The 25875-nt window shown below is 37.4% G+C and overlaps 3 protein-coding genes across 9 annotated transcripts; all 3 read right to left on the bottom strand.

Annotated features, from left to right (window-relative positions):
- Positions 1-2778: 2778 nt before the first annotated feature.
- LOC128599162 (class I histocompatibility antigen, F10 alpha chain-like) lies at positions 2779-10083 on the bottom strand. Of its 2 annotated transcripts, XM_053610616.1 has the most exons (5): positions 9848-10070; positions 6721-6960; positions 5459-5707; positions 3874-3993; positions 2779-3631 (listed from the first exon to the last, which is right to left on the bottom strand). In XM_053610616.1, exons 1-5 carry the CDS (start codon positions 9915-9917, stop codon positions 3465-3467), a joined length of 846 nt encoding a protein of 281 aa, XP_053466591.1. In that variant the 5' UTR covers positions 9918-10070; the 3' UTR covers positions 2779-3464. The 2 variants fall into 2 exon arrangements, with proteins under 2 accessions (XP_053466591.1, XP_053466592.1); XM_053610617.1 differs by lacking the exons at positions 2779-3631; positions 3874-3993 and adding an exon at positions 4475-5230 and having other exon boundaries at positions 9848-10083.
- Positions 10084-14469: 4386 nt separating this feature from the next.
- LOC128599160 (uncharacterized) lies at positions 14470-22581 on the bottom strand. 6 transcript variants are annotated; one of them, XM_053610608.1, is made up of 10 exons: positions 21835-21945; positions 21520-21742; positions 21226-21318; positions 20841-20896; positions 20672-20750; positions 20208-20435; positions 18788-19003; positions 16947-17096; positions 16726-16752; positions 14470-16590 (listed from the first exon to the last, which is right to left on the bottom strand). In XM_053610608.1, exons 2-10 carry the CDS (start codon positions 21683-21685, stop codon positions 16556-16558), a joined length of 1050 nt encoding a protein of 349 aa, XP_053466583.1. In that variant the 5' UTR covers positions 21686-21742; positions 21835-21945; the 3' UTR covers positions 14470-16555. The 6 variants fall into 6 exon arrangements, with proteins under 6 accessions (XP_053466583.1, XP_053466584.1, XP_053466585.1 ...); XM_053610609.1 differs by lacking the exon at positions 21520-21742 and having other exon boundaries at positions 21835-22581; XM_053610610.1 differs by lacking the exons at positions 20672-20750; positions 20841-20896.
- Positions 22582-23008: 427 nt separating this feature from the next.
- Positions 23009-25875, bottom strand: LOC128599164 (uncharacterized). The gene is made up of 5 exons (XM_053610619.1): positions 25439-25875; positions 24691-25122; positions 24483-24593; positions 24352-24374; positions 23009-23488 (listed from the first exon to the last, which is right to left on the bottom strand). The coding sequence occupies exons 1-5, from the start codon at positions 25479-25481 to the stop codon at positions 23375-23377; spliced, it is 723 nt and encodes a 240-aa protein (XP_053466594.1). The 5' UTR covers positions 25482-25875; the 3' UTR covers positions 23009-23374.

The raw sequence follows: 25875 nt of genomic DNA, 5'->3' as shown, positions 1-25875 counted from the left end.
CTTTATCTGTGTGTAGGGGTGTGGATGTTTATGCAGCATAAAGCGCTTTGAAAAAAAAAAGAAACAAAAGGCCCACAGGAAAAAAATAGATCTAAAATAAATCTCTTTATCTCACCTAACATTTCAGTAGAAGGTCAGCTGACTTAATGATGTTCCTTCAAATCCACTAATTTTACTATAAACACACTAATGTATAATTCAGAGATGTACAGTTTACTTTTGATACATTATAATGTATTCGTATGTTTTAAGGATGTACACTAGTTTATTTTTATATGTAGATTGTGTAAGTACCCTGTGGGGACAAGTATTCTATATTCCAGTTATTATTTGATATTTATAATAGGAATTATTTCAGAGCATGATGGTACAGCAGGAAGCGTTGTCACCTCACAGCTCCTGGGTCCGGGGTTTGATCCAGGATAAAGTGTTTACTTTTTCAATCACCAACACAGCTTTTCATTTCTGGTTTTATGAAAGACTTTTATTCAGAATATTCATTTGGTTTGCAGTGCTGTGCTCTCACTCGAGTGTATTATAGGGGAAAAGCCTTGTGCTAAATGTTTATTGTAGTTCCGTACAGTGACCTCTTTTTATTTCATTATACAAACTAATGTAAGTATTTTATCCATTCTTTTTTTTTTGCAAATTGAATAGTGGAAAAATTTGTGTCTGAAAGCAGCCAGCGGTCAGAAGCAGATGAACCACAGATGAGACCGGTGTCAGTTTTCACAGTTTAAATGAAGCATCATGCGTGCAAATGTACCAAGTGTCAGGTCTGTGGTTGGAAACTATTCAAACGATAAAAATGGACAGGTGCTGCGTGTGTCTGAGTTAAGACTGTGGTTTAAGAGACGGCTTCACGTGACTACAAGACCGTTGAAACGACTAAAAGAAAAAAATGTAGCTGGCTTTAAAATACTTTTATGATTGCGCTCAAAAATTCATGTACAGTGGATTCAGAAAATAAATATTCAGATCACATTTACTTTTAAAATAATGTTGTAGATTAATAACTAAATAACTCAAATTAAATTTAAAACTGATTACATTTACTTTTTTATCCATTAATCAACACAAAATGTCCCATAATGACAAAGTAAATAAAATCCTTAGTGTTAGTGATGCCCTGGTCATGCTCAGAGCAGAGAGAGATCAGAGGAGGGTGGGGAGGGGTGTGTTTTTGATGGCCAATCCCTCACTGTGAAGATGTTGTCCACCAGAAGGATATCCTTTTGAGAGAAAATGTGTAGCCCATTGCTCCCTCAGGGGCGTGTGATCTGTCTGTGTGTGCTGTTCCTGCATTGCGATTCTTTCAGAGTGTGCTCCTCTGGCCTTTTGTCTTCCCAGACTAACCCATAAGGGGCAGTGGTTGGGCTCTTGTTAGGCCTCCTTGTGGCCACACACAGTAACTGGTACCTCACAGCTCCAGAATAGCATTTTTATGCTCATATGCAGAGCCAAACCTGGCATGTCAAAATGTAGAATTTTGTCTCTTCTAAGCACACTACATTCTCCCAGTTATCTACAGACTTCTCCAAATGTTCTGTAGCAAACTTCAAACAAGCTTCAACATGCTTTTTCTTCAGTAATGGAGAGAGATGTTTCTATTCACAATCACCCCAGAAGACTCCATTACTGAAGACAAGGCATGTTGAAGCTTGTTTGAAGTTTGCTACAGAACATGGCTGTGGAGTGCACTGCCTATTGTTTTCTCTGTAACAACTGTACCGGCTGCTTCCAGCTCTTTCTAGAACTCTACTCATCTGACTAACTATCTGACTGCCCAGTCAGAAATCCTGTGAGGAGATCCTGTGTGTGGCCGGTTGATGGTTGAATGCTGTTTCTTCCACTTGCAGATAATGGCCATGATGGTGTTTATGGGAACATTTAGGAGTTGAGAAATCCATCAGTAACCAGCACCATTGACAATGTTGTGAAGGTCTATTTGAAGAGATCTTTGCCTCTACAACTCATAGGATGTTTCTTGAGTGACAGCTTGGAGACAAATGATTTGTTTACTCTCATTCAGAGGTGGCTTTCCCTTTTTCAAAGAGTGGGAGCACTAACCTACCAACATGCACAAACCCAGCTGATTATAATTAGCACAGGAATTAGAACTAATTAGGGCAATCAGCTGGTTTAGTGTTTTTTCTTACTGCGTTCAATACTTTTTCCTGTCATTCCACTGTATTGCACATTTTTTATGGATTGGAATATTACAATTTCTTAAGTTTAGGTTTTGAGGTTTATTACCAGTGTCTGGTCTGAATAGCTGCACTGCAAATATGTTTATTTATTTTTGACATATTTAATATTTATTTCCCTCACTGTGTATGGTACAACCAGCACAACAAGAATCCAAGCTCTTACACACTGCATTCTATGGGGTTTGAAGAGAGAATCATACAGGTTCTCGGACTGCACCCTGCTGGTTAGTTTGTGCCTATTCATGCACCTTCACACACACAAACCCTCCCGTCTCCAAATGACGAGCGTAACTCAAGAGTGTTTCCTAACTGGTTAAGAAGTCCTGTGTGTTCTCTGTAACGCTGGACTCAATGTTACTGCTTTATTTTGCAGAACAGAATCATCTGGTGCATTCAATGCGTGGAGTAAAGTCACGGATCTCCATGTCTATTTGGTTATTTAAAAAAAAAAAAAAAAACACAAATAAAAAAATAAATAAAACACACACACACACACACACACACACACACTATATATATATATATATATATATATAAAAATAAAAGACTATAAACACACTTCTTTGGTATGGACTTGAAAGTGACTTTATTTTCAAGTTTACAGGTAATTCACCAACAATATGTTGCATTAAAAAAGTATAAAACATAGTATTTGGTAATAAAGTGCTCTCATTTTGAGATGTAGGTGATTTATTACAACGTAAACTTTTCTTCAGTTTAGTTTTAATCATAATACATAATGTCTTATGGGGGGGGGGGTTACACTTCAAAACACATCCTCTTGACACTATTATTTTGAGTATTGTGTATGAACCTTTGCACTCAACATTCTCAACATTCAACTCAACACTCTGATCTGTAATAAAAATAACGTAGAATAAATACATAAAAGTCTTTTCTTATGACAAATTCATTATAAAAGTAAACATCTTTAATTGTAATTTTACAAAGGGTCAAGTCATTTCAAATAGTCATAACACAATAAGTTATACAAAAAAAAATCATCTTTGTCATAAATAGACCATTAAATATTGGTAAAGTTCAGTATGAGCTCTGACCTCAGTTACATCACTCACACAAATGTGAGAATTAAACAAAATACTTGCAAGTCCTTTTTTTAACACATTCTTTTTAATCAAAGATTAATCTGTCTTAAGTAGACACTATAAGGGATGGCAGTCCTTCACAGGACATGAAACACATCCTGCACACCTAGAAGCACTTTATCTTAGACTTTGTCCCACTTCTTCCGTATCATTTAGTCAGCTTAGTGGTAAGTTTATTATAAACATTGAAAATCTTTATTACACTTTCTGAGCGGATCTGAGTGGGCAGTGAAGCTGTAGTCACACCACACACAAGTAAATCACTCGTCACTTCAGAGGGTCTCTCACTGTCTGAATCTGGAACAGGTGTTAAATCTGTAACACAGAATTTATATTTAGTAGAACTCTGGTTCTTTTCTGAAGGTCAGTTACAGAACAGTTTCTTTATTAACTGTCTGTAATCTGTGAGGTGAGAGCACTGACAATACTGGCTTTATTAATTCAACTATAAAATTATTAAATGTAATACGAATATGAAAATATGTACATTTAATAAACCTTACAGGGAAATTACTTCATTCTTTCTCTTGAACTTAAATGTTTTTTTTCCCCCTCACCAGAGTTCTTCTTCTTGCAGTAGACAATTCCACCAACAGCAATAAGAACGACAGCCACAGCTACAACAACTATCCACCCTCCACCTGATCCTCCACCTGATCCTCCACCTGATCCTCCACCTGATAAATCAGCACAGAGTCTTTATGATCTGCTGCAGAAATAAATAATCTTTCACTGTAAATCAGTAGTTTTATAGGAAAGTGTTTCTCTGAATATTACACTCTTACATACATCTATTGTTTTATAAATGTGCCACATTATTTTTCCATCTAAACAGTGAAATTTACAGTTAAAGAATAAAGTCATTTTGCATGTATATATTTAAAGATCGAAGCCCAGGACCGCAGACATGTGAGATGTAGAGATGATGTACAGGGTTATTAAGATGGAGGTATAAACAGAGTGCACTATTTATCCTGTACACTTATTCATATTAATAAAGATATGATTGTGCATGACTGGATTACCCACTCCACGTTAGGGTGGAAGAGTTTAAGTACCTCTGGGTTTTGTTCACGAGTGATGGAAAGGGGGAGCGTGAGATTTACAGGAGGATCGCTGCAGCATCTGCAGTATTGCGGGCACTGTATCGGTCCGTGGTGGTAAAGTGGGAGCTGAGCCCTCAGACAAGGCTCGCGGTTTACACGTCAATCTACCTCTCCATCCTCACTTATGGTCATGAACGTTGGGTAATGACTGAAAGGACGAGATCGCGAGTGCAGGTGGTGGAAATGAGGTTTATTCACAGGGTTGCTGGACTCACCCTTAGAGATAGGGTGAGGAGTTCAATAATCTGAGAAAGCCTCAGAGTACAGTCGCTGCTTCTCCAGATCGAGGGGAGCTAGTTGAGGTGGTTCAGGCATCTGTTAAGGATGCCACCCAGGAGGCTGTCTGTACAGCTCTACCGGGAACGCCCCACTGGGCGGAGACCCCGAGGCCGACCCAGGACACTCTGGAGGGATTATATATCCCGGCTGGCCTGGGAACGCCTTGGAGTGCCCCAGGAGGAGCTGGAATCTGTCGCTGGAGAAAGGGAGGTCTGGTCTGCCCTACTTAATATGCTGCCACCACGACCCTCACCAGGACAAGCAGTGTAGAAAATGGATGGACGCTTATGCAAATTATTGTATTTTGATTAATAATGTGAATGTGCAACACTGAAAGGATCAGGTTCAGATGTTAAACATTGTTTTATAGTGCAGAGTAAAAGCTGCAGGAGATCAATGTGTACACTCTCCGTGTGTGTGTTACTAGTGCGTACACTATCAGTGATATCTACTATATAGCAGGCAAGTATGCGGTTTCGGACGCAGTCATGGCAACTGGCGGAGCTGCTACTCTGGCTCTTGTTGCACACTGCACCCATGAAAAGTTCCGGAACTTATGAAAATCTGATACCATCAACTTTTTTTCCTTTTTAGTACCGAAGTACCAGTACTTTTGACAATCCTAGTGTGTGTTGTAGTGAAGGAGTGTGTTATTAGAGCAGAGAGAGAGAGAGAGAGAGAGAGAGAGAGAGAGAGAGAGAGAGAGAGAGAGAGAAGCAATGGCAGTTACAGTAATAAAGCAGATCACAGAATTTACCTTTCATGTCCACAAGATGCTTTAACCACTCAATGCAAGTCTTGTTCAGGTAGTTCTTCCAGTATTCAGCCTCATCTCCAGCAGATTCCCACTCTTTTATGACGTCCTCAGCTTTTCTGTCATCTGCCGTCCAGGTGAGAGAGTGCAGATCCAGATGGATGAAATCTCTTCCATCATAACGCAACTGAATGGATCCACTACGGGTGCCTGAGAGCTCACATCTGTACGTACTGTAAATTTCATGACCTCCTGCGCACACACAATTGCTGATTAGTTGTGTGTAATAGTATTTAAAAAAATAAATAAAAAGATCTGATATTCAGTACAACACCACGAGTGTGATGTTGCTTTATATATGCACACAGCGGTTCTAAAAACAAGAATTAAATTAAATATATTGGATAATATTAATTAATTCAATTATATTAAGACTGACTGCACAATAAGTGCAGTAACGGTTTCAGTTTAAAAAATGATTATTGCTAGGATCAGAGTTTAACAGACATGAGTGATGCACAGTGACATGTCCCAGGGCTGTTATACTAAATATTGGCACTAGTCCAATCAAATTAGTGGACCGAATTAATTGTGAAAATCTTTTTTCTGTTGCTATTATTCTTCATAACACCATTCCAAGTGTCAGAAGGTGTTGAATTATTAATGTGATAAATCTTGTGCCATCATGCATTTTAATATTGTTAAAAGGTTTTACTCAACTAGCTCCTCTCGATCCGGAGAATGTTCAGGAACAATCCTATTTTAGATCTTCAAGAATACATTCAGGAAACAAAATATTAAAATGCATTTATTTATAATGTGGTCTTACTAGGCTCAAAAAGTCTCTCTGCCGAGTTTATTACTAGTTACGAATTAAATTCAAGAGTGTAAGAGATTTTTTTTTTTTTTTCAAAAATAAGGTTATATCTGCGTTTGGCTACTGTTCAAAAAACCCACTCCTTGTTGTGCTGAGTTTAGAGTTTAGTGAGCTGAAATGGCAAACACTGATATTCCAGATCTCAACATTGAATGTAACCATAAATTGAGAAAAAGTTGTACATTAAGATATTAAAAATATTAATAAATGGCTAATTGCTGTGGTATAGGAATATAATCAGGAAAATAATCAACATCCACTTCACCGCCCTGTTGATTAGTATTGTTCTATAACAAATGAGACGAAATCCAATGACGGCACAGTTACGAACTTCAGTCAGAGGTCACAGTGCACAGAACTCTTTACCACTCAGTGTGTTCATTCTCACCTTTAGTATCATTAATCAGTCCCAAGAGCTGTTGGAGGTCGTCATGTTCACCCCTCATTCTGTCTGTCTCACTCTTAAAGTAATCTGGTTCAACAGCATTGATCTTCTGTATCCACTCAGTCTTTGGGGTCACCTCTGTGTCGTTGCTGCTGTAGTACACAAACTGCTGTCCATCCACCTCACCAGTTGTGAAACGGATTCCTGGTTTGATGACCGTGACGTACTGCAGCGTGTGGGTGGCTACAAAAGTGTAAATACAATAACTTAAGTGTTGTCCTGCCCGTCTCAGATTATTAATGATTACTGTGAAAATTGTAAAGAATTCATTTAACGTTTTCACAACTAAACATTTTCTATGAACACCCTACCTAGTAACTATTGCATCTAGTAGGCCTAAACTGCCGAGGAGCACTGTGGTAACTTGCAGTTCTACTTTATTTAGCAGACACATGCCACGCTATAAAAAAATCTCAGCAGCCAACAGACTGAATAGAACAGTAGTCTTGTCACGAGAACCGATAATTCAGTACCAAGTTGGTATCAACATTCTTAAAACATGACGGTACTTGTTTTTCTGCAGTAGGGTGGGTACCGGTTGTACTGAAGGTAACGAGGTTGCAATTCTTCCGGAACTGAAGGGGGCAGCAAATACACAAGTGTTTTAGTCGGTCCACAAGTGGTAAAGAAGAAGAACGCCTACAAGCACATGGGTAAACACTACAGAAGTTTAGCTCCGCCCCGACTCATTGAGAAGAAAAGTGGTAAGAGTCGAATATGGAAATACTTCACATTCGAGGCAGATGACAACATAATTAACGCTCTGAAGTCAGTGTGTAACCGATGCTATCGTTCATTTCAAACAAAGCGAGGAAACACCTGGAATTTGGCGAAGCATCTGAAAGACGGTCCTGTATTATACTTGTTTGAGGCAGCTGCATTGTAGCCATGAAACCAGCTAACGTTACGCTCCATGTAATGTTAGCGATAGCCAGTTATTTGTTAACGAAACTAACACATTGTGATGTGTTAAACTACCGCCTAATGGGCCACCATGCATCGCCGTTCAGCCCGTGTCCTGTCAGATACATGTAGCCTCATGTCACTAATAATTATTCACATGTTCATGCTTTTAATAAATCTTTTTATCCTGTCACCAGATCAGTGAATTTAAACTAATGCTTGCATTCAGAGTACAAGGTGGGTGTACGCATTTAGGAGTGCACCTTAGCGCTTGTAGCCTCCACCGTTTTATTAGTCAAGACAGTGTTTGATAACTAAAATAACCTCCCTCTCTCAGCCAGATGTCCTCCAGGAGAGTTTTTAAGGTAATTATAAATAAATAAATAAATAAATAAATAAATAAAAATTATAAATATATATATATTATATATATATATATAAATAAACCACACTGTGGTATCGACTTTGGTATCGTGTACCTTTGGTGGTATCGGTACCAACTACTAGATTTTTGGTATGGTGACATCCCTATTTACCAGTCACACAGTGAAATAAGGGTTCCAAAACATTTATTGTTTAATATTTGTAATATTTATTGTAATATGATCACACTCCAACTACATTCTCCTTTTAGATACCAACTGGTTTCACGAGAGAGGCCTCGGGGGACCTCGAGTGTGTGCGTGTCTGTACACGCCTCTCGCGCGTGCGCAGACACACACACACACACACTCGGCCTCTCGGTCTCGCACACACACGGCCTCTGTCTCTCGTGTGCACTTACACGACCTCCCCCCTTCGCTTCACTTTCGTCCAGTTTGGCACGATTTGGACGGAATGGAGTGGACCGTGACGTCATCACTTCCAAGAACATTCTTGTTATAGCCTATGTAAGTAAGGGAAGCAGTTACATTAGCTGCGGTTACATGGACAATAATCCACTCTTAATCCGATTAAGACCATACATTGATTAAGAAACTAGCATGTACTTACCTTAATCTAATTAAGGTCATAATCGAAGTAAGCAATAATCTAAGACAGGTGGAGTACTCCTGTTTTTGGACGTGTAATACAGACATGTAAACACCTTAATCACATTATGAACGTCGTGTGAGAGTTCTCACCGCATTGTGCGACAGGACACGATCACACACGGCAGTTTGAGTTCGGCTGTGTCCCAAATCGCATACTTGCCTACTATAGGCCTGTAGTGGGGAAAATACGTGCATCTCGGCTACTATATAGACGGTAACTACGCGGTTTGGGACGCAGCCCACGAGTTCAAGCAGTCATCTATTAGCACGTACAGCATGACAAATAATTAACTGCACTTAAAGCGTTCGTAAAAAAAATTAAATAAAAACACCCCAAACTGTATACGGTACTATAACGAAGACGAACTGTATGTTGATACGTGAAATTCTGGAGGGACGTCGGACGGCGTGGCGCGGTGACGTAATGACGGAGGCTGTTAATCTAATTATGTTCTAAAACATGTAAAACGGGAACATGACAGGAGTATTCTAAAAGCGACTCATGTAAACACCTTAATCACATTATTACCTTACTCAGTAAGATCGATAATTACATTACATTACTGCTGTCCATGTAAACGTAGTCAGTGTTCGTTTTAACTGTACAAACCGTCTGAGCGATGTGACGTGGAAAGCGACGTCACAAGTCAAGAAATAATGTTTAATATCTCAAACACCAAACCAGCACGAACGTTGCACGAACGAAAGGCATAGTTTTGGTGATTCATTTCATGGGGTTCCAACCTCACGGATCAAGGCAGAACTGTCAGTGCGTTTACATGGACAACAATAATCCACTATTAACCTGATTAAGACGATACTCTCTTACTAAGAAACTAGCATGTAACAGCAATTTTTTATTACCTTAATCCGACTAAACTCATACTCGAAGTAAACACAAATGGAATTAAGACATGTGGAGTACTCCTGTTTTAGTCACATTATCTAGGTGTATTACAGACATGTACACCCCTTAATCACACTATTATCTTATTCAGAATAAGGCCAGTGATTAGATTATTGCTGTCCAAACGTAGTCATGCTTTGTTCCTCCCTGACGGTTTAAATGCTACAGTTAATAACAGCTCACCCAAAAGAGAACCTACAGAAAGGGTAAGAAACCTCGAACTCACCTGCGGACGAAACTCCAAGAAAATCAACCGCGATTAACATAATCAGTGCGATCGTGTGTCCCATAATCATCACTTAAAATAAATTAACTGCGTAATTTATCTGATCCCGCTTGCGCAAAACTCGCTCTCCGCGGTGTGCGGTTCACTCAGCCTTATTTATCCAGTCACCTGTGACGCGTTTTTTCTTTTCTTTTTTTGAGCCAATAGCAAGAAGGAGGGCGGTGCAGGTGTGACGAGCAAGCGAATCGGCAAGCTCGTAAAGACTAGTGACGCTTTTGTTGCTTCTGATTTAAAGGTACATCATGTTGCCCTCTAGCGGTTAAAAATAAAGCTGCATACATTTTGCGGAAGAACAACTACGCTGGGTAGTGCTTCGGCTCTGCGCGGATGAATATGGTTCACTGCACCGGTGAACACGGTGTTGTAATTTTATATCTTCAGTGAAAGGACGTGAACAATCTGGGAGTGGGAGGAGTGGAACGGGCGATAAGGGCGTGGTTGGGAGCTAGGACAAGCAGTGATTGCTGTTGGAGAGGAAACTTAATTATCAACAAGCTAGGATATAATACTATAAGTTTACTGATTTAGATCCTCATAATGGAAGTTACTTCAGATGGTGGCAATGATATTGATATGGAATATAAGGAAGTGCGGTACGATAAAAGGAAAAAAAAGAGAAAAAAAACTATCTAACACTGAATGTGAACGAAAAATGAATGTATGAATGCGGAGGATGGAAAAGAGATTAAAGTAATGATTACTTTTATCAAACAGGCAGAGCAGTTTATGAAACCGATATAAGGTAAAAGTATCAGGTAATCGAACATATCTACCAAGTGTAGAGTCAGTGGATATCCTAACAATAAAGGTCCTTTGTAACTTTTATTTGTGCAGTAATCAATGGTACAGCTCAAGCTGAAAGGAAATCGGATAAACTGAAAATAGTAGTTTGGTTGTGCAAATAAATTCCTTAAATTGTCGTGGGGTGAGTGCAGAACAGGTACATGAACTGCTTAAGGCTGATGAGGGGAGCAGTGATGGAAATAAATATATGTTGAATCATGCTTCACAGAGCAGTGCTATATAGCGGTATAATGTCTTTCCTTGTACAACCCCAATTCCAAAAAAGGTGGGATGCTGTGTAAAATGTAAATAAAAACACAATACAGTGATTTGCAAATCCCACAAAACCCATGTGTTATTCACAATAGAACATAGATAACATAAAATGTTGAAACTGAGGAAATGTACGGTTTTAAGAAAAAAATTAGGTAATTTTGAATTTGATGGCTGCAACATGTCTCAAAAAAGTTGGTACGATGGCAACAAAAGGCTGTAAAAGTAAGTGAACCTGGTAAGTGACTACATTTTTGCTGTTACCTGGATGATCCATAACTGTGTTTGTTTTGTGAGAGTTTTTCACGAGTCCCTTGTTTGTCCTGAACAGTTAACCTGCCCACTGTTCTTCAGAAAAATTCTCCAGGTCCTACACATTCCTTTTTTTTCCAGCATCTTCTGCATATTTGACCCCTTTCCAACAGTAACTAAATGATTTTCAGATCCATCTTTTCACACTGGGGACACTTGATGGACTCGTACACAATTATTTCAAAGGGTGAAAACATCCACTGATGCTCAAGAAGGCAACACGATGCATCATGGGTAAACTTTCCACTTACTTTTTCCACAGTACTGTCAATGTTTAATGGGATGTGTTCAATAAAGACATGAAAGATTATAATTGTTTGTGTGTTGTTATCTTAAGCATTATTTTGTGATCTTTCTATACTTGTGATGAAATGAAATGAAATGAAAACTGATGACCAATTAATTCCAAATGGTACACACACTTTTTCTTGCCACTGTATATTCTATCCCCTAACGCTAACCCTCACAGATAATTTACTGCATTTTTACATTAAAAATCCTTCATTTCGTATGTTTTTTTTAAAAAAGCATTTTGTTTTATGAGGATGCTTAAGTGTTTGTTTATAGCATAATTATATGTGTACAATATAGAACAGGCCTAGTCATAATATCCTGTGTGGCCCGTTCCTACCTGTCTCTTCATCTGCCTTGTCATTTTCGATCATCTCTTCATTATCCTCTCCATCTTCATGGCTGAGTAAATTGACCATTATTTTAGTGTTATACATACTACAATGTTAACTTTTAGTATGAAACTACTTGCATATATACTATGAAAGAGTGGTTAAAAACCACCAAAAAAATATTTTTAAAAGTGCTTAAAACTATTAAAAACTAAAAGATATAGTAAATCAGGTCTTTAATACATCTTTTTTTTATATATAAACAGCCATGTACAAAGCAATAAAATGGATTTATTTGCTAAACAGTACATTATTAATTTAATTTCATCTGTACCATTATTTTCAATAGAAACAGAATTAGAAAAAAAATGTTTAATTGTTCCAAATGATTGGTTCTAAGCAAAATCTCAATCACAAGCAGGTTAATGACTTGCTTCTAGAATTATTAAATTACATCTGGATGAGATAATTTACTCACACCACACCCAATGGCTTCCGATATGGTGTTTGACTGCACGCTACAATACATAACATACTCGTTTAACAGAGAATAAGGCTGATAATTAGGTTGTGTTTGATGGGGAGGTTCAATTTTTACACTCTCCTCAGTTTCTCTTGAATGTAAAACAAAAACCCATTCACAAACATACCGCAACTCTTATTTTTTGAGCAACTGCGATACTCGGAAATGCACTGATATTAATCACTTTGCCCTCTCAAAGTCTACTCTCTGTTCATAGGGTAAAGACAAAGAGAGTGGTGATACATTTTTGCTGGGTACAAGCACATGTTGGAGTATGATGGAACGAGGTGGCTGATAGATTAGCTAAAAGTGCACTTGGAAAAAGAAAAGTAGATACTCAAGTGCCAATGGGGAAAGGTGAGATGAAAACTATAATTCAGAAGGAAATAAACAAAGAATGGCAGAGAAGATGGGATAGAGATAGCAAAGGCAGGTAGCTTTATAAAATCAGGAAGACAGTGGCAAATAAATGGTACATGGGAAGGAATAGAACGGAGGAAGTGTTATTAGCTAGGCTCAGACTGGGACATACAGGTTTAAATTCACCTTTGGCAATTATGAGAAAACAGATGGACTGTGTGACAATTGTGGAGTGTTAGAAACTGTAGAGCATTTTTTGTTTGTATGTGATAAGTATGACATATTTCATAAAAGCTTAGTTGAGAATATTAAGAGTAAATCGCTAAGGGTAGAGGATATTTGGGGTAAAACAGATGCACATGGGTATAGAACACTGTTTACATTTCTACATGAGACAGGTTTAGACAGTAGAATATGGTGCAATGCTTGGATTGGGACTATGTGGGGATCTGGTAAAGGATGGAGAAGCTGAACATGGAGCACCATCTAATGCTGGATTCCTAACGTGGTGCTATGATCTTGGCAGAGCAACAATATTGTAGGACAGTGGTTCTCAAAGTGGGGGCCGCCAGAGGGCGCCCGGGGGGCCTCAAAAATTTGGTGTTAAAATAAATAAACGTATGTTTTCACTTTCACTCTCAGAAAACCACACACACACAATCAATTCCTAATGTAATGTAATGTAAAGATGTAAGATGTAATTATTAATAAAAAAAAAGGGGGATATATGCAGAAGTCTGTATTTTTAATGTGTTTTAAAGACATCTTGCAAAAGTGGGGCCCTCAGTCAAATGATGATACCATTTGGGGGGCCTTGCCCTGGAAAAGTTTGGGAACCACTGTTGTAGGATATAGTTCACAAAATACAGTAGGTGGCGGTAATGCTCTTAGGAATGAACAGCCATTAAGAAGAAGATGAAGATGAGATCAATCAGACATGGATTACAGGAGGGAGGAGACCAGCTGGAATCTGCAGAAACTAGCAGGGTTACAGTGGGAAAACGTTTCGTTGAGACTGAATGAATCTGAAAACCTTCTTGCCGAGTTGGCCGAGGGTAAATTGGGCAGATTAGCAACAACTGTGCCGTGAATGTAACTATCATGGGTGATACTACAGATGGAGACAGTGATATTATGGTATGGCAGGATGGAACTAGAAAGAAGAAAGTTAGGAATGATCAGTCTCCAGCTTGGAGGTGGGCGATATGGCCAAAAAAATTGATGGCTACTAAGACAAGTGAGAAGAAGGATGAACAAACTGATTGGAAAGTGATGATAACGTATAAAAAAGAAGAGGGACATTTTCACCCACTTAAACTAACAAAAGCGATTGAGAAAGAAATGGGCAAAATCAAGTTTGCTAAATATTTAAGTAACAAGAGACTTTTGATTTTAGCTAAAGACCAACTACACACAGATAAGTTTCTCAGAGCAAAAACTTTGAATGTAGAACGGATCAGTGGTCATATCCGAGGGAATGCAGCAAAGCTCCGAGGTGTTATTTATGATGTTCCTTTGACAATGAAAATGGATGAGATAATGCAAGAAGTAAATGGAGGAAATGTTAAGATATGTGAGATTCAGTCAGTGTTGCATATAGTTCTACAAATTACATAACTAAACTGCTGACTGAATTCTACATTATGTACTGGTTTAACAACAGAGCAAAAATAAGGACAGACACTTCATTGCCATCAAAAATTTATTAATGGTTATTTCATGTTCATCAGGCAATTTACCAAAAATATATTACTAAAATATCAAATATTTTGGTAAAGTGCTTTCTTTTGAGAGGTAGGTGATTCGTAAGAAATATTTTCGTAACCATTTCCAAGAATACTCTTTTAAAATGTTCTGTTGTGTGCAAAAGTTTCTCCCCTTTTTTTTATTTAGCTTTATTTATTTTATTTTATTTTTGTTTAATATGTTATGAGTTTATTGTACAAGTCTTCTTTAAAGGTCAAAACAAAACTCACTTAAAGTCAAGTTAATGGTCAATGTGAATCAGGGAAAAGGGATCTATAAAAAAACATCCACAAAAAACGGGGCTTTCGCAGAGCTGGAGAATAAAAAAGAAGAAAATGTTAGCATGTTTAGGAAGACCATCACCAACAGTGAAGACTGTTCATTCAGAATTGAACAAGCAGACAGAAACGCATGACAAGTCTGGCAGAAAAATAAGCAAACTGCATCAGATGGGGAAAATTTCTAAAAATCCTTTAAACTCTGGCTCTCGACTGGCTCAACAGAAAAGAATATGATCCAAAGATTGCAAAATTTGATTACTGACGATACCAAAAGAGCAAAATTGGCCATGCCCTCTGGGTGGGAGGGACATATTCTCCCTCCCCTGTCAATCACAGTGCCACTAGTAGGTTCCTGTGGGCTCCTGTATGTGGAAGAAGGCAGATAGCACTTTCCTCTGAGTGCATTATTGTGCACTTTGACTCATAAGTATGGGGACGAGCATTTTTGCACTCAACATAACACAGACACATACTGGTGTATAAAAATCTCATAAAATAATGCATAAAATGTTCTCACATCTTCATTTACATTCACAGAATAATACATTTTATAATAAATGTTCAATGACACTTCTTTTCACATTTCAAATAGTCAAAGCAATAAGTTAGAAAAATGCATTAAATAATCTGTCATAAAAAGCAATTTTAAAAAAAAGTGTCACACATGACACACATACAACCATAAGAAATCAATACTTCAGTCTTTTACATTGTAATCTCTATTTACTGCATCTGTAATGTAAGTTTATTGGACTCCAGCTCAACATGTAAACACACACAATCTCTCTCTCACACACACACACACACCTCATTTGCTGGCATGTTTTTGGGAAGTCACTTTGTAGGTATACATTTACTGACTGTTGCTCTGAACATTGTATTTTGCCCAGTAATGGAAAAAGCCAGATGTTATTTGTGTGCTGTTAGATTTCCAGGACAGCAGTGACATGGACATGATAGTTTGGGAAGTGCTGGTACAAGTGAATCAGCTACCACAGTTTACACGAGTTTTTACATAGTGTAGTACTGCAACTGTTGGAAACTGTAACATTATAAACCTTCATGAACTTTAATGACAGACTCTTTAATGCCGCTTTGAAATATTGTGATTTGACTATCTCTCTCTTTATTTATTTTTTTAAAAACATACAACCATAAGAGCACAGGTATACTATATCATCTTGTGCTTGATAAATTATTTATAATTAATAATATTCGCAAACAAATTCTTGTACATACTAAAGCAGGCTGTTAACAGTAAACTCTGCTTGGTAAGTGACATTTACTTATTTACTATTAGTTTCCCAGATAAATTACCAAATATATTTAAAATGGTATTGACCGAGTAATAAGAAAGACTTCTATTCCTTGTTAATATTATGAAAAGCTTGACAAGTATTTTTAAGGTCTTAAATTCTTTCAAGTAAACACATACACACACATACATACATATACATACATACATATTTTCTTGTCATGTCCAGACACTCATGACCACCACTGCCATGTCAGTGCAAGTCAGTAATTGCATGCCTACAAGTGACATTCAAAATGTAATGGTAGAAATGATATGGTAACCACACATTCGCTACTGATGCAGTAAACAGACTTTTCAAATTTAATACTTGTGCATGTAGTCAAAGTAATAATATCACCTAAACTAAGTTAGTTCTGATGAACCATGAAATAACATTCATTTAACATTCATTATTATAGCATTGTTTTGCTCTCTTAGGAAGGAGACCTCTCACACTTCGCCTATCATTGGAGAAACTTCAGCGGCTGTATAAAAATAAAAAATTGTTAATAAATAAATAAATATAGGAACATCAGCAATTCAATGACAAAATAATAATAAAAAAAACATTAAAACGGAATAATCCAGTATTTTACAGTAAGTATGGGAAGTTCACTTACAGAGTTCGATTGTCTCAGGTGTTATGACTGAAAGACAGATTAAGGACATTATTATAAGCAAATCTGATCCATCATCACTACACTCTCTACATATCAGTTTACACAATTAAACTGTATACATATGTAATTTAATATAAATAATAAAATATATACATTTAAATCAACTTTCAGGAGAATGTCTTCATTGTTTCTGTTGAACTTCATGTTTGACTTTTGCTCACCTGAGTTCCTCTTCTTCTTCTTCTTCTTGCAGCAGATGAAAATTGCAGCAATACAGGCAATGGTTAGAATGCAGCAACCAATTAGGCCTCCGGATATGCCACCTGATCCTCCAATTGGTCCTCCATCTGATCCGCCAATTGGTCCTCCATCTGTTAAATCAGAGTCTTTATTATCTGCTGCAGAAATAAATCAGCTTTCAAATCTGTATTTTTATAGGAAAATGTTTAAAGGAATTTGCCGTTAATGGGGTCATAACATGATTTTTAATGTTTTTCTTCTGTTTGGGAGTGTAATGCATCTGTTTCTGCATGTAAACACATATCTTCCCCAAAAGGGATTTATTCTATCTAACAGAGAACACTGCTCCCGACCTGCCAGAAACACCCCATTCGAAGTCCAGATTTACCGTAATTTCTCTACGTCACAGCATGCACCATCAGCATAAACCCGCCCAAAGGCACCCACGAAGAAAGGCGGCGAGGCTTCAGTGAATTCAGGCGCCATAGCGCGGAGATGCTGTGCGTTTTGGTGCGAAAGCAAAACCTCTTTGTTTAGCCTTCCGAAAACGAACGAAATCAGAGCTCACTGTTTATTTATAACGCTGTTCTTGAGCAGTACAACCCAAACATTTTCTTGTGCACAGTGCATTTTACAGAGGACAGCTTCCTGAACCTGGGCGAGTACAATGAAGACTACACACAAGTTCTGCTCCTGAAAAGTGGTGCGATTCCCACTCTGCTCGGACAATCTTGCGTTTCTGAATCAGGACCTGTAAGTGGGTTTGATTATTTTATGAAGTATCTGCTATTGACTGTTCAAATGTGGAGTTTTGTGTTGTGGCTCAGTTGTAGCAGCAGGGCAGTGGTAGCTCAGTGGTTAAAACGTTGGGCTACTGATCAGAAGATCAAAAGTTCAAATCCCAGCGCTGCCAAGCTGCCACTGTTGGGGACCTGGAGCAAGGCCCTCAACTGCTCAGATGTATAAATGACAAAGTTTGTCATATGACATAAGTTGCCCTGGATAAGGGCATCTGTCAAATGCCGTAAATGTAAATGTTGCAGACCTCTGCTAACGTGCTAGCTAAAGTCTGCTAAGCTGCCTCACTTTTTTAAAAGTGTGTGTTTGTATGTCGGTGGTCTGACAGACGTTGATCGTAGCTGCTGTTGGGATTGTATATTGAAACGGTTTATATCAATGGAATCACAAGAATCCTAGCTTTCCAAAAGGTATATCACATGATATATACAGCAGCTGTGTACACCATAGTTTCCCCCGTCATTGGGGTTGGAATTTACATCGTATCTGAAAGGTGAGAGTTACAAAATAAAAACTTGTCACTGTAAAATGTTCTAACCAAGTCGTATTTGCAAATTTGCTTCGAACTGATAAGGTAAAACCGACAACATGTTGTTTAGGAGCTTAGAATTGCCTTGGAGGCAAACGCTAACACTAAGGGTAGTTACTTTTCCAGCACACGCAAGGCTTTTGGCCAATAACAACGCAACAGTTCAACTGTTGCCCTAACCCTAACCCACTCTGGGCTTTTTGTTAGGAGGGGCTTTGGTGAAATCAGAGTGTTTTAGGCAGCCTGGGAACAGAGGTACTTCAGTATATGTAAAAGATTTAAGAAATAATGCATATTTTTTTACATTAAATGCATGTTAGCCTATTCTCTTACAACCAATAAACAACATAATTAACGTTTAAAAATATTTCAAAATCATGATATGACCCCTTTAAAACTCCCAGATATCATGGTTTTGCAAGGTATGGGAAAAAGGAAAGATAAGAAAAAAAATGTGCATGTTGATCAGTGATGAAATGCAGTGTGTGTGTGTACCTTTCCTCTGCTTATCCCAATAACTACACTCGTCATGTAGGATGTTCTTCCCATTCCGAGCATAATCAGGATCCAAACTGTTCAGGAGTGCTGTAGCTTGATCATTAGATGGAGTCCAGGCTTCATTTTTGCAATGAAAAGTGATGGAAATGTTGTCATAGCTGATCTTCATGTAGCCATCATCTCCATCACAGGCAAACTCCGACTGTACAGATACTGAAAACACACACACACTTAAAGCTGTCTGATTTGTTTAATGATGAATCTGAAATAGCTTCATTTTGATATCGTCTCCTTGATTTAGTGTAACACAAAATTCAGGTGCAGCTTCGTTCCACTATTTCAAGTCAGAATTGGCCAGTCAAGGTTTATGTGCATGCAGACGATATGGAAGCAGCCCTATCAGTAAAGTGAAGATATAGCAATATGAGAGCAAATAAGAAAGCAGCTTTAAATGACTAATAATTAAGTTATACGATGAGTATGAAAACATTATTGCAAAGAAAAGCAACACCTTGGGAATTAATAAAGCTTGAGAAGCAGCATGGCAGAAAATAAACAACAAAACAAATGTGTCGGAACATATAATTAAACAAACATAATATAAAAGGCTATTGAAATAGGTTCTATAGTCAAAAATGATATGCTTAATACGAACCCTCAAGTAACGTTCAATTATTAGACCATGACAAAGTCATAACTTTGTGATAATCGCAGTCTGTGATTTGGGGTGTAAGGAATTAATAAAGCAGATAAGTAATGAGGAGCCAAGCCATGTAATGCTTTGTATGTCAGCATCATAATTTTAAAATGGACACTGAACCCGAACCAGTGTAAGGACTCCAGAACAGGAGTAATATGATCACATGACCTGGTTCCAGTCAGGATCCTGCAGCAGAGTTTTGTACATATTGCAGTTTATCGATTGTGGATTTAGAAACTCCGACTAAAACGGCGTTACAGTAATCTAGCCGAGTGACAACAAATGAGTTCATCAGCTTTTCAGCTACAGAGAAGTTTAGGGCACAAAAGCACAAGGCTTGACCAATAGAATTAATTAAGCTAAGCTTCAAAACTAACCAGACACAGAGGAGGCTTGGACAAAGACATACATGCTTTTATGAAGTACAGAGAAAATCAGCCTTTCTGAAACTTTTTTTAAATCCAGCAGAAAATGTTTTTATTCTGTTTGGGTTACATAAACATTTGTACACAACTTTAACTAAAGACTGAAAAATGAGTCCCAGTGTAAGAAACAGCAGAGGAGCAGTATACTTAACACACCTCTGTGAACTCGGTTGTCTTATTTTGTAGTGTTGGGCATCGAGTACGAAATCTATTTGAATCAATTAGATGCAAGTATTTTAACAGTTTCTGATGAATGCTAGAGATCAGCATTCATGAACAGTTAAGGTCTCACCTTCAGTGTAATGGAAGTCTTTCATTACTGTAGACAAGAAGAACTGTAAGTCACGCAGATGTCCTTCCACATGCTGTCTCATACTTTGGCAGATAATCTCCCTCTTCTTCACCGTGGTGATAGATGGATATGAGAAAACAGGCACACCGTCCACCCGAACAACAGCAGCAGTGACTTCTGTGTTATTGGTTAGTGTGACCACAGTGCCACTGTACTGAATGTTCAAACCTGTAAACATAAACAGTCCATACAGGAGTCCTGTGAGAAGCTGCTCTAACTTTTAATGGTACAAAAGTATGCAAGTGTGTAAGAGTAAAAATATAATTAGATATTTTATTTAGAAATTATTTATACTTTATTTTATACTTTCATTTCATACTCAGTTCATACTTTATTTTCCAGTCTAACGATTATTACCGCGAATATAACGGAACAACCCGGAAGTGAAGAAAGCCATGACTCACCTGTAGAAAATCCATTACAACTTAATATCAAAATTAAAAACCCCACAGCGCTGTTCATGGCGGTAAAATACAGCTGAAACTATGGAAAAAGACCGGTTTTTAATCGCGCGCGGTCTATAATAAAAACAACAACAACAAAACAACAAAATCTCGGTGTGCTATCGTTTACCCCGAGCCAATCAGAGCCAAGAGGGCGGGGTCTGGATATTTGTTCGAGAACAATCGCTGCCCAGGTGAAGCGGCGCCATGTTGATAGGGGTTTTACAAATTCAAAATAAAAGTATCTTTATGCAAGTAATATGAACTTAATGTACAAAAATAACATTAAAAACACAAATAATTAGGTAAGGCCTGCAGATGTATATATAAAAAGTGAACAATAATAAAATATATAGAAGATGGTTTTATTGTCCCAATAAAACTACATATGGAGTTTACCCAGTCCCTTCTACATCTGCCAGAAATATGTCCAGATGATTTACAGCAACTTGTAATTTTCACTTACGACACGTTCTAAACTTGATAAAGGATACAGATTCTTCATTGAGCAGTACCTGTTTGATTATGAAGGGAAGCATTCTTGTATTGTCTAGCCCAGCTTACGTTAACGTGGGAGTTAGGACAATGGTAGTTGTTAGCTTTCTCTTCTGCAGATTAATTGATTTAATTTACTGTAATACTCTTGCAAACTCTTGTTGCAATCGTGTTTCCATATTACTGATGTTAGCTATAGATTGTGTATTGTTAGATAAAAGTCAGTAATGTATTACCTTAGCTTAGGATCTTAGTGGATTTAAAACAAAAAAAAAATACATTCATTAATTAAATAAATATAATGCAACACTCACTTTTTGTTGCAATTGAGCAAAATCCCAGTGTCGCTCCTATCTTGTGTGAAGTGTCCGGCTTGTCGCTGCTTCGGTACCCGGGAACGAGCAGCACCAATCCGGACACTTCACCCAGGAAACACGGAGGCCACGGCCGAAGAGCTGCGGTCCGGCTCCTGGTCACCATCGAATATATAGTGAATGCCAACCTGATGGTGACGCTGAGATAGGAGCTACACCGGGACTTTACTCAATTGCAACAAAAAGTGAGTGTGTTTCATTATTATTATTTTGCTTTAAACGCGCTAAAGCCATAAATTAAGCTAAGCTAATTACCGCTTGAGCTTTTCCGCAGGTAGACACACCGCTTCTCCTTCATCTCGTAGGATATGATGCATATATACACTGGTGAATTTTAAATAAGATCTCTCTCCCTCCAGAATGCTTAATTTTAGGAGCAAGAAAACTGATTTGTTGTCAAAAATGCAATGTTAGTAGCGCCACCCATGTTACTATGGCAACGTAAGGTAAAACGGAAGTACGTATACACTGCTTTGCGGAAAGGCGGAAGTTTTTGACGTCATTGTGAAACGGGTCTGTTATTTAAATAAAGGAAATTAGAAGAGACACAAACAGGCTCATGTGTAGCACCTTTTCCTCAAACGTGTGTTTGTCTTATTTATTCTATTTTACAGAAGGTAAAGGTAAATCTTTTCTCTCTGTATACACTGCATTATATAGTTCTATTACACAGTATTTAATGCATCTTTTTGCACTGTTCGGTAATGTAAACAGTCACCAATGTACCTACTTGCCTATATCCTCTATACCATACTATATATTATGTGCAATCTCAAACTGGTGCAATGCCTTTTCATATACTATAAGTAGCAAATATTTCCAACTCATGATAAAATGACTGATTGACTAACATGGGGAGAAGGTTTTTACACAATATCATCATTACTGACTGGCAGGAAGAGCAGTTTACTCACACAAATCTGTTACACTACTCATCACGTGAAACTCTTAACATGTCATCTTTGTGCTAGCTGAATTCATTTTTTTAAAAGAAAATATTTAAAATAAAAATAAAAACCTTTTTAAAGGTGAATGATCATATTTGACTCTAAATTGAGAGATAGGGAACAATTCTAATAAAATCTGAATTTAGACTAATTAATAAAAATAATGTTACGAGGCAGGTGCGGACACGAGTGCAGGTAAACAGCAGCTTTAGTGTAGACACAGGCAAACAAATCTAAAATGTAAGGCAAGAGCACAGTAAACAGACAGGCAGAGGCCAGGTGATGAGCAAACAGCATAAACTAGGTAAAATGTGAAAACCAGTCAGGATCGGGAACCTGGTAGACAATAATGCTAATGCTTCATAACAGTCAGGGCAAAACACAAAGCATATGATTCACATTGATTGTGGGTTGAAAGTCGTTTTATAGTGTAGGCTGTGATTGTGAACAGGTGTGTGTGTAATCAGTAAGATGGTGAACTTGAACATGACAGTCTCTGTTGGTGCTGGGTGTTGTAGTCTGAAGCATCCATGTTTGTAGACCACATTGTACTCTGGGTAGTGTAGTTGAACTCAGTTATTTCAAATAAATAACAATTAGAACTAATCCCAATGTAAAATGTAATATATTTACCCAAAGCCTGGAGTTAGCTGCTTCTATATACTATTGTATACACCATGTACATACTTTGTGTTAAGAAGAAATATTTTATTAATGTACATAATGAATGTACATAATGAACAAAAATATAGAGCAAAAGAAAACACACAGAACACCTTCTCTAACATCACCCCATTAAAAAGAAACTCTGTTGATCAATACAAAATGCGTTACATGACATTGTGTAATCATGTTGTCTGCTCAGCTAATTTCTGATACACAACATAAGTATATATGTCATGAGGATCCCCCATTTCCCCATGTCCCCCTGTCCTCATGTCTTGCTTGTTAAAGAGCTGCTCCTGCCGTGACACAAGATACACAGACATAGGATAAAAACAACAAATCATTTAAAACTAGCAAGTGTTTCCTAGATGTTTTTATTAAGAATATTTCAAGGTGGATGAGCAAGTTGGTGTAAACTGGCAGTAAAGAAACTGTTCATGTATTTTAAATGACCATAACCTATTTTTTTGCAAATTGTAACAATGATCATTATGTCGAGGTCACACAATTGTACTGTTTGCAGGATGGAGGCTTTTTTATCGTGCTTTTGATTCACTATTTTGAGTTACATTTACATTTATTAATTTAGCAGATGCTTTTATCCAATGCGACTTACAAATGAGGAAATACAAGCAAACTTGTATTTGTAAAGACTTGTCAAATTAATAAAATAATGCTTATATTTATAAATCTATGTGCTGTCCTGTAAAGAAAACGTGCCCACAGTTTGAAGGATAAGCTTTAAGTTCATTCATAATTTTATCCATAAAACTTTTACCCCTAGAGAAAAGCGATGTCTCTGATTAGGAGGTTTTTTGTAAACCTTTACATGGATGTTAAAGGGATGGTATTATTAATTAATAATGTCAATCTTGATTCAATCTCCCTCTTCTTTGGACTTGATCTTGACTTGGGAATTGGGTGCAACTCCCTTAAGAGTTGACGCTGTCTTGATTCGATCTCATTTAGTCTTGCAATTAGACTTGACAATGGTGGTTTGAGTACAGCCCAATAAGTGACTAAAGACATAACTACGGCATTTGCACGAGCTCATATTACAACTTAATGCCTCTCCATTAGTTGGACTTAAATCTTTGTTGTCAATAACTCTGGAGGTCACAGTATCTAATTACATAAAAATAATTAGTCTCAGATTTACCTCTTTGTCTTGTGCTTCAGCACCTAAAATAACAATAATAATAATAATAATATATCATTTATACATGATTAATTTTTCATACATTATATTTGTGTTATATTGTCTTGTATTATATAATATGAATTCAGTACCTCTGTGTGTTCTCTGAATAATGAAGATCACGACACAGAGAGGAATCACAATCACATTCATTGCCCCAGAGATCACACTCAGCATCATGAACACACCAGAGGAGACAGCATCTTTATAAAGATGTTAAAAAGCACGTTTTACAATTAAAAACTGCATGACTTATTGCTTTGTATAAATGGATCTACAAATGTGAGAAGCTTCACAAACCTTTTGGAGGACAGAGAACTGGGGAATCTTCTGGTCTGTCTGAGTTTGTTGATAATGTTCCATTTCTCTCTGAAACAGCGTTTACTTTCACATGTAAGTAGCTGGAGTTACTGAATATTATTTTGTCCAGCTTGATGAAGCTGCAGTAATACAGTCCTGTATCAGAGACATTAACTGCTGGGATTGTGAGAGACGTGTTCTTTCTGTGCACAGACATCACCATGCGCTCAGGTTCAGTGGAGAAATAGCACTCTTGCATTTGGCCAGATAAAGTAAACTGTTTGCACCCAACAAGAAGTGGCACTGAGGTACTGATGTGCTTATACCAGAAGATGTAACTGGCACGATACAGGTCATGGTGGCACCAAATAGTGACTTTATCTCCAGGTTCTGCCTCCAACGTTGAAGAACCGAGAGTCTCTGAGAGCAAAGCTGCAAGTCATAAAATAATCGTCTCATGTTTCACACATCAAATATCACTGAAAATATTCTAGTTATGAAACTTTCAACTCTCAGAAAACTCATATTGCTAAACCAAACCTAAGATAAGACTACATATTTATTTATTGTTTTTAAATTTAGCTTAAATATAGCTCATTTATTGAGCAGAATTGTAAAAAGAAACATATACAAAAGCATTAATGTGGTCCAAGTCCAGACAAACCACACTAATTCTACAGCAACTATAAAACATGCTCATTTTCTACAATCATTAATTAAATTAGTAAATAAGATTATTAATACTTACTTATGGTATAGAGAAGTAAAATTATCATCACAAACTGAAGCATTGTTGTACTGTGTCAGGTGAGAGATGACAAGGAAATGAGGACATCTGTGATGTATCTGTGTCAATGGGAAGTGGTTTAAACATAGTCAACAGCAATTTATTAACTAAAAAGGAAGGCTTGAGCGCAGTGGTGTTTCATTCCTTATAGGACTTCACTTCTGTGATTAATACCTTTGGATAATACAATGGGATTCATTTCTATTATGTTAATTTATTTATTGATGTGAAATACTTAGTGTAATTGTAATGTGACTATAATTTTCTGCACACTTGTATTCTAGCATATGTAAAATCACACATGTACAGCTTGTTTAATGCCAGAAATGTTGCATCTGAATTACTTGCAAGATGGCATCTGAAGTTATTAAGGTCTTAGTCTTTTTATCCTAATGAGC

Source organism: Ictalurus furcatus, chromosome 22 (assembly GCF_023375685.1).
Source record: "Ictalurus furcatus strain D&B chromosome 22, Billie_1.0, whole genome shotgun sequence".
NCBI classification, from domain to species: Eukaryota; Metazoa; Chordata; class Actinopteri; order Siluriformes; family Ictaluridae; genus Ictalurus; species Ictalurus furcatus.
The sequence above is the reverse complement of the archived record's forward strand: the minus strand, read 5'-3'. Positions and strand labels throughout refer to the sequence as shown.